Below are 13,048 nucleotides of genomic sequence, written 5' to 3'. Positions count from 1 at the left end.
CAGTGGAAGCAGGGAGAGGCATACACGTGCCTTGATCCCTGCCGAGTCGACGCACAACTGTTGATTGGTGTCAGTGCCAGAACACATTTTTAGGAGCAATGCGCTCATGGTATAGATGTGGCGCATACATCTTAGTTCCTAGTCTTTTCCCTCACCCTATCCTAAGGGAGTGCATGTACAAAGACACGTTGTGCCTCTCCACCTATGTTCCTTACTTCTTACTTGCTACCCTTTTCCCTCAACCTATCCTAAGAGAGTCCATGTCCGTAGACACGTTAGTTTTGCTGCGATATAGGCTTAGACTGTCGGGGGACACCTTGCTTCTTCCTTCTGTCTGTCTGTACCTGTGTACTCTCATGTTTCGAATAACCCAGCTTCCCCCACATTTTCTTTTTGGTGTCTATCTACGCCGGAATCCTGAGTCATGGCTGATCCTGTTGCTGCGGTCCTGTGTCCTGGATCCTGAGTCATGGCTGATCCTGTTGCTGCGGTCCTGTGTCCTGGATCCTGAGTCATGGCTGATCCTGTTGCTGCGGTCCTGTGTCCTGGATCCTGAGTCATGGCTGATCCTGTTGCTGCGGTCCTGTGTCCTGGATCCTGAGTCATGGCTGATCCTGTTGCTGCGGTCCTGTGTCCTGGATCCTGAGTCATGGCTGATCCTGTTGCTGCGGTCCTGTGTCCTGGATCCTGAGTCATGGCTGATCCTGTGTCCTGGATCCTGAGTCATGGCTGATCCTGTTGCTGCGGTCCTGTGTCCTGGATCCTGAGTCATGGCTAATCCTGTTGCTGCGGTCCTATGTCCTGGATCCTGAGTCATGGCTGATCCTGTTGCTGCGGTCCTGTGTCCTGGATCCTGAGTCATGGCTGATCCTGTTGCTGCGGTCCTGTGTCCTGGATCCTGAGTCATGTGTCCTGGATCTTGCATCCTGAGTTCTGGATCCGGAGTCCTGGATCCTGGATCCTGAGTCCTGGATCCTCTATCCTGAGTCCTGTAATTTGAGTCGTGGCTGAACCTGTCTCTGCGGTCCTGCCTGACTCTCATCATACTACTTCCCTGATGGCTCCCACAGGATTGTTGACATCCTCGTGGATTCATCTTCTTATTACAGACACATGCATTTCCTAACATTCCGTCTATATGCTGTAAAATGTATTATCTCTTCGATTTACACACGGCAACTATTGCACGTCTGTCCGTCCTGGAGAGGGATCCTTCCTCTGTTGCTCTCCCTGAGGTTTCTCCCATGTTCCCCTTTAAACTGTGGGGTTTTCTCTGGAAGTGTTTCCTTGTACGATGTGAGGGTCTAAGGACAGAGGGTGTCGTATTGTCATACTGATATTCTGTACAAACTGTGAAGTCCACTGAGACAAATGTAACATTTGTGATATTGGGCTATATAAATAAACATTGATTGATTGATTGATTGATTGATTGATTGATTGATTGATTGATTGATTGATTGATTGATTGATTGATTGATTGAAAAGCATACATCTATAGTGTTTTAATGACAATATAACTATAAAGCAATATTCAACCCTCATTATTTCTATAAGAATGTTCTGTAGTATATATTTCATACTGCTGCTTAGCTATCCCAGTCTTCCCTTGAGCTGTGGGCTTTGCTGGGGCCAAAATATGCTGAAGTGATGATGTAAAGCCATTCGACGTGTGTTTCATTCAGCCGTTTTACAGACAGCTTGCTAGATCTGTCTAGAGAGGCATTTTTAACTGACCTTGTAAACAACCCGCAGAGAGCACTGCAGGGAAGTAGCTCTTCTGTCTTCCTCATTGTTTCATCACTCTCTCAGCACTGCTAAATGTTATCCTGTGTGCGTTAGGGAAAGCATGGAAATCCTAAAGGGAAATAACTTGAGGAAAACAAGTTGAGGCTCTCGACTTACAAAATGATGTGAGAAGACACTACATCTTTAGAGCTATCTTGCCTGCAAATCAGGAACACTTGTCTCATTTGAATATTGGCAATTACTTATCGTTGATTGTTTTTCTTTATTAAAACAAACAACACAATCTTTAAAAATAAAATAAAACCGTTATTACATTTCTAGATCATGTTTATACCCTTAGTTGCTCAGTTCAATTGAGGTTGGTTGCTACTCGTTTTCAATTTGGACATAAACAAAAGTAATACAACCCCAAAACCACGATTAAAAACATTAACTCAATTATATTTTCACAATCACTGCAGGATTCCCAGCTGCCTGCACATCACCAACTATGAATACATATGTGTAATGCTTTGGAGAGAATGAACTCAAACACAATAGGACTTCTAAACAAAACACAACCGTTTTTGTTTTCAGTGATGCCTCAGTGTGTTAACTCTTAGCCACTTCTAGCAGGAATGTTCTCCACAGTCCACACAATTTGCACTGCAGGAACGTTCCCCTCTGTCCTGGTACTGGGCTACCATCCAATCTGCCATATCAAACAGGGCTCAACAAAGCAGCTGACTAAGAACCAAAATAATGGAGTATGACAACCCAGTGCTTTCGCGGACCTGCCAATTGTTTGTTATGGTGGTTCTGCTTTGTCATCACCAGAGTGGCTATTCTAATCTCTGCCACAAAGGCAACAATAAACTCTGGAAGGCCCCAGGCTCGTAGCGTGCGTGGCCACAGCTAGGGGGAGGTTTTGGGGGTTATTTTGCCAGCAGCCAGTGCTGTACTGCGTTTATTCTAGCATGAGACAGCCAGGGGTGAGCACCCAAGTTTTCACACAATAAAGGTGCTGAAAAGGACCGAGCACTCCGGGGATACCACCAACCCAGGGAGGGAAGCGTACCAACATGTACAAGACCAGCTACCTGCACGAGGTGCACAAGGAGAAGTATGAGCGCTCAGATGTTTTCGATGAGGAACCTATGGACTCTGAATCCTCTGCGGGCATCTCAGCCATCCAGGGCTGGGAGAGCCTCCAGGAGCTCAACAACCGCTTCGCCCGGTACATCAACAGGGCCCGGGTCCTGGAGCAGCGCAACGCCGTGTTCCGCAAGCAGCTGGAGACGCTGCAGCGGATGGAAGAGGCCAGCGGACTGGAGGAAGCCTTCACAGAGCAGACTGATGTCAACAGGCAGCGCATCAGGGAGCTGTCCTCCGACCGGGCAAAGCTGCAGAGAGATCTGAAAGAAGCCTGCCGCATGCTGGATGAATTCACCACCAAGTAAGAGAGTGGGGAAGTATTGTCGATTTGGAGATGTTGTAATTAGAAATCTAAAGAAATGTTCTCGCTATTAAAAAGAAAAGTGATTGAGAGCTTTATCCAAAAGAAGAAGATGATTTTAATGATTCTCCAAAAATAAAGATTATTTTCAGCAAATCATGAGGGAAACTAAATTAAGAGATAATCATTGTCAGCATGGATGTAAAGCTACATCTATTAATGAATTGCCCCATAATTAGGTCATCATACACTGTTTATAAATGCTGTGTTCTGAAAGATGTTTGCTCATCACAAAACAAGCCACTGACTAAATATTAAAAATAAATGTTTTAACCATTAAAGGGTAAAGGGCCAAATCACACAAAAAGGCCTAAAGAAATTTTCTCAAACAACACTAGTGATATACATGCCTGTACTAAAAATAAATGGAATTTAATTTAAATTGCTCATTAATTGTTATTTAAATGTTATAACATTTAACATTTAACATTGTCTCCTGGTTGTGTTGTGTACAGAACACACTTTGAACAGAGAACTGTTTGTTTGAAAGAAGCAGTGAAAACTGTTCACAATGAGGTTTGTGAATAACCTCTTTCAAAGGTGTGATCGCCACAAAGGAAATTCCATTAACCTCAGTGTTATTGATGATGTGGTAAACATTTCAGAGGCACATTTGTTATAACATGGTCAATAATATGGATACATACCATTCAAGAGAAGGAAATATAAGGTTTTTATTCTATTGTATTTAAATGAACCAAACCGAGCTAGACAAGTGGTTATAGGCAACAAAGCATCCCTAAATTATTTGTTTAGAAAAATATTAAACAACTAACTCACTGAGACGTGAAAGACAGAATAGTCATGGTACAATACAGAGCTGAGCCTGTCACAGCACAGACATACAATACGACTCAAAAATAACACACAGATTATTCAAGGTAAGTTTTCTTACATTATAAAATACAGCAGCCTAATGTGATAAAGTCAGGCTGTTTACACATACTGAAATGTATACGTTTTCTATTCTAGATACAGAAATGAATGTGATTATCAAGAGCAGCTCCGGGGCACACTGGAACAATTAAACAAGGTACTGTATGGATTCAATTAAAAATGGTTATACAAGCATATCAACTGAAATAAATAACATTTTAATGATTCTGTATCAGATTCTCAACACCTGTGCATGTGACACTGTGTCAAATAATTACTATTATTAATTTAAAAGTAATGACTACATTTATTTTATTATGTGTTGTACATATTGCTTAAAGAAATACAGAGATTAAATTAGTACTTTGAATTTTTTTTAATGAAAAATGGTTTATGATTACAAAAATATAACTTACCTTAAACGGTACAGTTTTATCTGGCTCTTGATAAACTTTACAGTGAAAGTTTATTTCCCTTTCCTGTTTGGTTTGCTCTCCTCTCCTATAGGAGGCTGACAGTGCTCTGCTGAGAAACCTGGAGTACCAGATCCAAACCCAGTTTCTGCAGGACGACATCAACTCCACCAGAGACAGGCACAGGAAGGTGAGTGGCCCTCATCGTAAATATCCAAAATAAACTAGCCTGAGAAAGAAAACCAACTGTTGCAACTCCATGGTCTCAAACAACCTCTACACTAACCACACCTTCCAATACATATAATGAATCAATACAGTTGCCCAAAAGGAAGCTATTCAGATCCCAATCAAATCTTTTTATTGCCATGTTCAAAATAATCTTTTATATAAAAAACAATCATCTTTCAAAACCAGATTTACAATGTGGTTCAAAAGGGACAACACCAACCTAGCTAAAAAATAAAGAATCATAATGAAATGTCTCATATCAATATACACCAATGTTTTGCTATCTTATTATGTTTATCGGAAATGATATTCACATGGCATTTAGGGTCTCTCAAAGTGTATTTTCAGTTGCAAATATTTCATACATCATAACATTTCTGGGGATGGAGTTGCATAAGTGCTATCATTATTTGTTCCTAGTCTTCTTTGAAGAGTCTATGCTTGTGCACAGTATACAATATGTATTTTTTCAAAAGAAAGCATGAATAATTTAATTGGAATGCTCTACAAAGCCATGTTTTGTCAGTAGCTAAGGGGAGAGTGTTGTGTTCTTTCAAAAACTGCTCATACAAAAGCCACCCACTGAATAAGGGCTTCAATAACTCCGAGTCATCATTCAAAGCTGTTTATATCTCTGACATATTGATTTTTAGAAAATGTAACACAGGTATATGACAATGATTCAGGAGGGACAAATAGTGAAATATGACCCTCTGTGCAGGAGAAATGGCTTGAAGGTACATCCCAGCGACCAGAAAAACATGCAATATAAAAAGAAGACTTTCACATAATGCATCTGGCTTACTTAGCATACACTTTCTTGGCTGAGCAATTTCTCCCTTTATATTTTCCCTTGATTTATTAAACCATGACTGCAACATTGAGATAGCATATTAAAAGTCTCTCTGCTGTCACTATATTATGAGGGAAAGAATAGGCAGCCGTCTCACATGAATATAGGACATTTGCTCTTAGGCGTTTTCATAGTGTCGTTAGAAAAGAAGAAATATATCTGTGCTTTATTACTGAGTCTGAGATCATACAAAATAGATTTGAAAAGAAATGCGAGCTCCATTATAAAAGTATATTTCCACCAAATGAGAACCTTTTATTGGATATCAAAAACGTAATAAGCAAGAGGTTTGTGATAAAGTGGTTCAGTTTGCAGATGCAACTGCTCAGGATTGTTTTTCCTTTTGCTGAGTTATATATTTTAGGTTTTCCTTTTTTTTTTCTCTCTCTTTCTCTACAGAACATTGCAGAGATTCAGACCTATGTAAACATTTTACATCAGATCAACCAGACACTTCCCCTTGCTCCCAATGTGTCACTGGGCATCTCTGAGGTGAGGTCATTCATGTTGTCACTGTGTGGGTGTGTGTGGGGGTGTGTGTGTGCTGCAGTCCCTTGGGGAGAAGATGGTGTTTGCATGTGTGTCATCCCTGGCTACGTGTCTGGGGTTGATGAGGTTGCATTCTTGCATTCATGTAGCAGATTGCAATTGTATTTATACAAACCTTTCTCTATATCTACATTTCCCTCTTCAAGAATTGTGTATTTGTTAAGTAACATCTCAGTGAGCAGAGCTGCTTTGTTGAGCTGAAATCCAAACAAAGAAGGAGATAATGTAATGTACTATAAGCTATTATAGTCAAGCTGTATGGATTGTGACCTGATTTAATTAATGGAAAACCAATATGTATGGAAATCATGGGAATCCTATAGTTGGCCTTTTTAATCACCAGATATAAGAATAATTTAAAACCCAGGGAAGGTATACAGCACTTAAAACATGTATTCTTGGAATAAACCATTGTTAACCATTGTGTACAAGGGAGGCATGTGGAGCAGTGGAATAGTGCGTTGGTGTTCGGATTAGGGGAGCAGAGGTTCAAACCCCACTGCAGTCAGCATGTCGTTGTGTCCCTGGGAAAGACACTTCACCCCAAATTGCTCCCGTGGGGATTGTCCACAGTATTGAGTATGTATGACGCTTGGATAAAAAGCGTCTAACAAGTAACATGTAATGTAATATACATACAAACTGGGGACCTGATTTAATTCATGGAAAAACCATTGAGTATGGAAATCATGTGAATCCTATAGTTTGGCCTTTTTAATCCCCAGATAACAGAATATTTTAAAACCCAGGGAAGGTATACAACACTTTGTTAACCATGAGTACCCAACTGTGGGGGAAACTTCTGAAGCAATTGGAAACAGGACTCAAGAGACACGAGGAGAGCTGGAGCTTTGATGGCAAACACTGATGGTTTATTTGGAGTTACGGCCGGAGAATTCACAAGACAGGTGGTGTGTCACGACTTGGCACAGCGGTTGCCAAACCAATTCTGAAGAACTCTTCTGCAGCTTGAGGTGTTAACTAGTTCGGAGTGTAATAATCAACATTCTTTACCAGTGAGACTAAACGATTATGGACCCTGAATCTAGCTAGAGCTCTCGTCCTTAGAAAATAATGTGCGTCAGGGAACCTACGTCCCTGAACAGTAAACTACCTCATGGCAGCTTGTGCTCTGTCATAGACTGGCAACAACAATGCGCCCAAGCTGCCCCTCCTTAAGAGAGATAGCAGCAATACCCAAGGCCGTAGACCAGGGCTTCTCAAACTCCGGACCAAACTGCAAATCAATCCGGACCAAACCCTGTGTCCAATTATAAAAACTTTTATTAAAAAAATTCTGATTCTGATGTAAATTAAAGTGGACCTATTATGCTATATTGGAAACATATATTGCAGGGCCATACCTATACAAAACATGTCTGTGAAGTTTTTTGCTTAAAATACCAAACAGTTCACCCATTGTAGCCATGCCTCATACTGCTCATACACCTCTTTTGCAGCCCTGTTAGAGAAACGCGGATTTTGGGTCCTTAGTTTAAAAAAAAAAAAAAGAGGAGGAGGAGGAGGAGGAGGAGGAGGCGGAGCTAATGCTAAGAATTCTACCGGAGATAAAGTTAAATTCTGCTGTGATAAAACGCCATCCTGTTCTAAACCACATCAAAGATTATCTCTGAAACAGTATGGAGCTCAAATGCTTTTTCTCTTGCGGGTTTATCACAAGGTGAGTTCCTTTTTTTATTTCCTGCTTTTTAAACACATGCTCTACAGCACAGGATAGCTCTGAGTGTTAGCGAGGCTTGCTAATGTAAACAAAGACGAGATTACGTCCAAAACACGTCAGGCATTGTTTCTGATAGCAATTTTCTGTGGGTCCGCTGCCGATTTGACGTCAGATCGGCAGCAAATCTGTATCCACTCGTTGTACACCCGTTTTTTAAAAGAGTTGGGTAAAGGAAAAAAGAGAGGGTTTTATTTTCTGACGCTGCGTGAGTTTCCGCACCGGGACTTTACTGGCATTGATCCGGACCATTGACCTTGTATACAATTCACAAGTGGATCTTTAACAAAAAAGTTTGAGTACCCCTGCCGTAGACCTATGTCATGGAGACAGTGAGAAGAGAAAATTATGAACTGTGTCGAAGGTTGAATACCTAAGCAAATTATTCCCTAACACCAACTAAAGCTCTTTGACAGCCACTGTTTTTGGGTTGAGGACACTGCACTCCAAACAATCAATAGGATACACTTAACAGATAGACGAACAGAAAACAAGCAGTTAGCAACACAATGTCATAGCTCATTTATATTGAAAAAACAACAACAGTCAGTAAAGCCTTTAAAAGATAGATTTCATGAAGAGACCTGACTGCAGCTGTGTGTGTGTGGTGAAACCTTTATGCTGTAAAGACACACTCAGCCTGTCTGCATGTTCTCATTGTGCTCCCTGTGAGAAGGACCAGGAGAAGCTGCTGGCCCAGAGGAAAGTCCCTGCTCTGCAGAGTCAGCTGGAGGAATATAAGAGCGCCCTCTGCCAGCTGCAGGAACAGAAACAATGCCTACAGACCGAGGTGGGTCACACTGTCACCATGACAACACAAGGTTTTACGTTATTGAAATGCATGACATGTCTACATTTTCTTTGTTTGCTTTTTCATAACTACAAAGCTAATATTTGCTCAGGCACATTGAATAATTATTTCTCAAAGGAACTAGATCATTAGAAGAAAGGCAAAGTACACTCAGAACAGTTCAAGCTCCTGTTTACTGTAACTCATTCATAACTTAAAAAGTAAGACAGTTGTAGGCTACATTTGTTTGGGCTACAACTGATAACATTTCATTTTATTAATTCATCCAAAAAACATTCATATTTGTGTAGCTTGGACCAATTCAATCAGCATTATTCCCTTAAAAAGGAATTAAATGTTTAAGTGACGTAGAATGACCAGTTCATTTTCTCAATTCATTTATATTATTTATTTATTCTAAATGTTGATGGATACCACGAGGCTGTGGCTTTGTTATCATTAAAAACCTGTTCACAAGATAACTAGCGGGAATGAATTGATAGAAATAGAAAATAACAAAACAAATGACAAGTAAGAGAAATACAATTACAAATAAATGCAGCAATACTAAACTTTTCGTTTTTTTCACTTTGTTTTATTAGGTAAGACAAAGCAAGACATTTAATCGGCATTAGCTCTGCAGCAATTTAATGCTAAAAGCTAGATGCTGCAAAAACACCACTAGATGTCAGCAATGACCAGCTCATTACTGCAGAGGAGTATAGGAGGTTCTGTGTCGGAAGTCTTCCTTCTACTGTGTGTTCAGTTCAATGGAATAGAATATCACACAAACAAATGTGGGTTATATCAAACTCACCACATTGCGAGTCTCTATAGGGTGTTTTGCATTAAAAACAGTGTTGTTAATTGATCTGGAATCAATGTTTTCTTTATACAATTTTATATAAAATATGTTGGACACAAATTAATTTCAGTTTTTTCGTGCCTTCTCACTTTCATTAGAAACACATACTACGGTCAAATCTCCTCAATGGACTTTGTAATGTTTTAATTCATAATTTTGCAACTAATTTCCCCCTCTTTTCTTCTCTCAGACTACAGTGTTGGAGCAAAGCATCAAAGGTACACAGGAGGGTTATGACAATGAGATCCAGATGTACAACGATCAAATTGATTCTCTGCGCAAGGAGATCGAGGAAGCTGAGCAGTCCCTTGAGAAGTTCACCAATGAATGTCGCCACCTGGCCATGTACCAGACCTCCCTTGAGAATGAGCTAGAGAGATACAAGAGGATCATCGAGAACGAAGATAACAGGTACACTACCTCCAGTGATTCTCATACAATGAAACAAGCTTTATCAGGCATGCAAGGCCTGATTGGAGAATGGCACGTACAGAAATATAGCACTTCAAAAAAGGCTAACATTTTTTTTGATAAACAGTACATTTGAATAATTGAATAAAGGCAAATCAAAATGCTTCATCATGTCAAATTATGATCATGATACATTTAGATTTATTGTAAAATTCCTTCATTAAAACGGATGCTGAACATAGTTTTTGTTTAATTTAAGGTCATGAGACCAGATTCAGAGAGCACAACCCCAGCACAAATGTTTGACTACGTGTCAAAAAAGGTTGTGAAATGGTGGTATTACCTTATTATTTGTAGTTATGTAAATATTATCTCCAAAGATGAAAGTCTAAATCCTGTTTCATGGACCTTCCCACATCCAACAGGTACAAGATAATCATCTTGTAACTCTTGTCTAGTCATTCTTTTATGTAAAAACAGCAATGTTTAAAGCTTTTGACTCTAAAATATTGTCATTTGAGTGGTACAATGTACATTCTTGGTTTGTTTATGTACATGTTGGAACTATGTAAATGTAGAGTGCAGAATCAGCCAGCAGATGGCACTGGGTGACAACAAATGTTTACCTCAAGTGCTCTAACACAACAACAGAAAGAGGTTTTGTAATGGCAGATTAGCTGAATGAGAGTTATTTAAAGTTACCTGTTGTTTCTCTTTTTTAAACATATGAATTATTGATTTTCTCACCAGATTTCTCTGCATAGCAAAGCTGTTGTTGCGTACATGGCTGTAACATGGCTGACATTTCACCTCCTTCTTTCCTGCAGGTTGAACTCAGCAATAATTGGCACCCCCATTACCCTGTTCACCTCTAATTACCGCTACACTCACACACCCACTGCATCAAGCAGGGGCAGAGGTAAGGACATCACCTTTGAATGCACACACGATCAGCCGCCATTAGTAGAGATAACCACACTCTCTCCTAAAGATTCAGCTTTACATAGATGCATTTTTGCTGTGTTGCATTCACAACTGACTGAAGACCTAATTGGTTTCTAGATATCACCCAGGCTATCCAAGATATCACCAGTATCAAGCCCCGCCAGAAGATCATGGCCAAGAAGGTCCTGAAGAAGAAAGAGCTGAACCCGAAAGATGTGATGGACAGTGGCCAGGAGGAAAGAGATGGTGGTTCCGCTGGAGAGACACCGGATGAGGAGACAAAGGGGCCATCCATGGAAGTGAAGGAGGAGAGGGTGAAGAGACCTGTTCTCACCGGAGTGTCTCCACAGGATGTCCCAGACGGAGCTCAGATCAGCAAGGCCTTTGATACTCTTTGTAACATCGTGAGAGACAGAATGAAGAAGTACAAGAAGCATGAGCCAATCGCTGACTTCTACACCAAGGGGCGTTACGTTCTTGTCACCGGCGACGGCAGCTACCCGGATCCATGCTTCTGCACCTCAACACCATCAGGCGGACACATCTTCGTCACTATCAGAGATGGTACGATGCCCCCTTATGAGCCCATCACACCCTTTCCTTCACCCTCACCTCCAATTCCATCTCCTCAGCCCATAGTCGACCCCAAGCCTCCACCTCCCAACCCTCCACCTCCGAATCCTCCACCTCCCAACCCTCCAGCTCCCAACCCTCCCTTCAAAGGAGGAGGGGGAAAAGGTAAGGACAACGGAGGCAAAGGTAAGCATAAGAACGCAGAGCCTCATCCGAACCCTAAAGATCCGAGCCCCATCCCTTCACCCTTTGGCCCCAAAGCTCCAACCCCAGCTGACGATCCTCACAAGAATAGCCAAGATGACAATGGGCCCACCCCAAAGCCTGCGCCTCGTGGGGCCAGCAACAGCTCCAGCACCTATTCCCCAGAAGCCATGAGCTACGAGAAGTTGGAGGTGGTGGAATCTGTGGAGAAGTTCTCCAATGGCCGCAAGGTTCAAGGTTACGAGGAGACTTCCATGGTGGTGGAGACCATGATCGAAAAATCCAGCAAGAAGAAGTACTGAAAATCCTGTCACCTGACACGAAGAGTCTGTCAACTCCACCAGGGTCACATAGTTAAGGTCAACTAACAAGAACACGATGCTGATTAATACCAGTGTTCCTCAAACTGCTGCAATAAGGCCATGTTTGTCTCTGAAGGAAACCAACCATGTTTAAAGACTAACTACACATTCCTGCTCTGATATTCAATGCTCTTCCATTTGATTGCAGTCTCTGGTCTTGCGTCCAGAATAGGTTTTGCTGGTTCATAAGTACTGCTGTTGTTGTTGTTGTTCGACTAACACCCATGCTCATACTATAAGTCCTATACTGTCTGAAAACTTGGGACAATTTAAAGAAGCTCCATGCCACCAATAAAAAAATTATAAAATTAATAAAAAATTGAGAAGTTGTGCCACCCCTCTGAACTCTGTCTTAGAACTCCAATTTTCCCCTTTGAGAAGATGTTTACAATTGGATGCCATTCCCTGACCTCAGCACTATTTTGCTGTGAATGAATTTGCTTTGATATATTGAATCATAAATAAAGAATCAAATTTCAATTGATACTGTGTTGATTAATATTGTGTTCTGCTTTCACACACTAAACACACATATGTATTACTTGTTTTTTATTAATTAACCCATTCACATATGTTGATGTCAGGATCCTTCACCCCCTGACTTTGTAATCAGTGCAGCATCACCCAAAGGAAATTCATTCATGTTTATGTGACTTTCAGTAGTTCACAATGTCCCCCATGCATTTAGTATGAACCAGTATTTCTCCAGGAAAAGGAAAACACAAGGATAATTTGTTATGAAGAATGAGTATAGGGGGTCAGAGAAGATAATACATATTTGAACTAATTAAGCTAAGCAGCCTATACAAGGTCTTAAAGCCGAGATACTTTCCTTAATTTAAGTCACATTGGTTACTGAGTAAGCACAAAAGCAACATGACAACAATCACGTGAAAAATATTGGCCAAATGAACAGCTGCGACCACAAGAGGGCAGCAGTGACCCGCTGCACTCAGCTGACTCTGGAACAGAGAAATGGTAAATGTGTTTGTTT

General features: G+C 40.9%; 1 protein-coding gene across 1 annotated transcript; it reads left to right on the top strand.

Moving 5' to 3' along the window:
• The first annotated feature begins 2,668 nt into the window (after nucleotides 1-2,668).
• LOC117460099 (filensin) lies at nucleotides 2,669-12,330 on the top strand. The gene is made up of 8 exons (XM_034101335.1): nucleotides 2,669-3,184; nucleotides 4,217-4,277; nucleotides 4,628-4,723; nucleotides 6,017-6,109; nucleotides 8,581-8,694; nucleotides 9,750-9,970; nucleotides 10,798-10,889; nucleotides 11,033-12,330. Exons 1-8 carry the CDS (start codon nucleotides 2,811-2,813, stop codon nucleotides 11,992-11,994), a joined length of 2,013 nt encoding a protein of 670 aa, XP_033957226.1. The 5' UTR covers nucleotides 2,669-2,810; the 3' UTR covers nucleotides 11,995-12,330.
• Nucleotides 12,331-13,048: the final 718 nt, after the last annotated feature.

Source organism: Pseudochaenichthys georgianus, chromosome 15 (assembly GCF_902827115.2).
Source record: "Pseudochaenichthys georgianus chromosome 15, fPseGeo1.2, whole genome shotgun sequence".
In the NCBI taxonomy this organism is placed as follows: Eukaryota; Metazoa; Chordata; class Actinopteri; order Perciformes; family Channichthyidae; genus Pseudochaenichthys; species Pseudochaenichthys georgianus.
The sequence above is the reverse complement of the archived record's forward strand: the minus strand, read 5'-3'. Positions and strand labels throughout refer to the sequence as shown.

What these genes read in the sequence shown, in the direction of transcription:
- LOC117460099 (XM_034101335.1), top strand. Translation starts at nt 2,811, where the DNA reads ATGTACAAGACCAGCTACCTGCACGAGGTGCACAAGGAGAAGTATGAG. An exon ending in CACTGGAACAATTAAACAAG is followed by an intron (nt 4,278 to 4,627) that starts GTACTGTATGGA and finishes CCTCTCCTATAG; the next exon opens with GAGGCTGACAGTGCTCTGCT. An exon ending in AACAATGCCTACAGACCGAG is followed by an intron (nt 8,695 to 9,749) that starts GTGGGTCACACT and finishes TTCTTCTCTCAG; the next exon opens with ACTACAGTGTTGGAGCAAAG.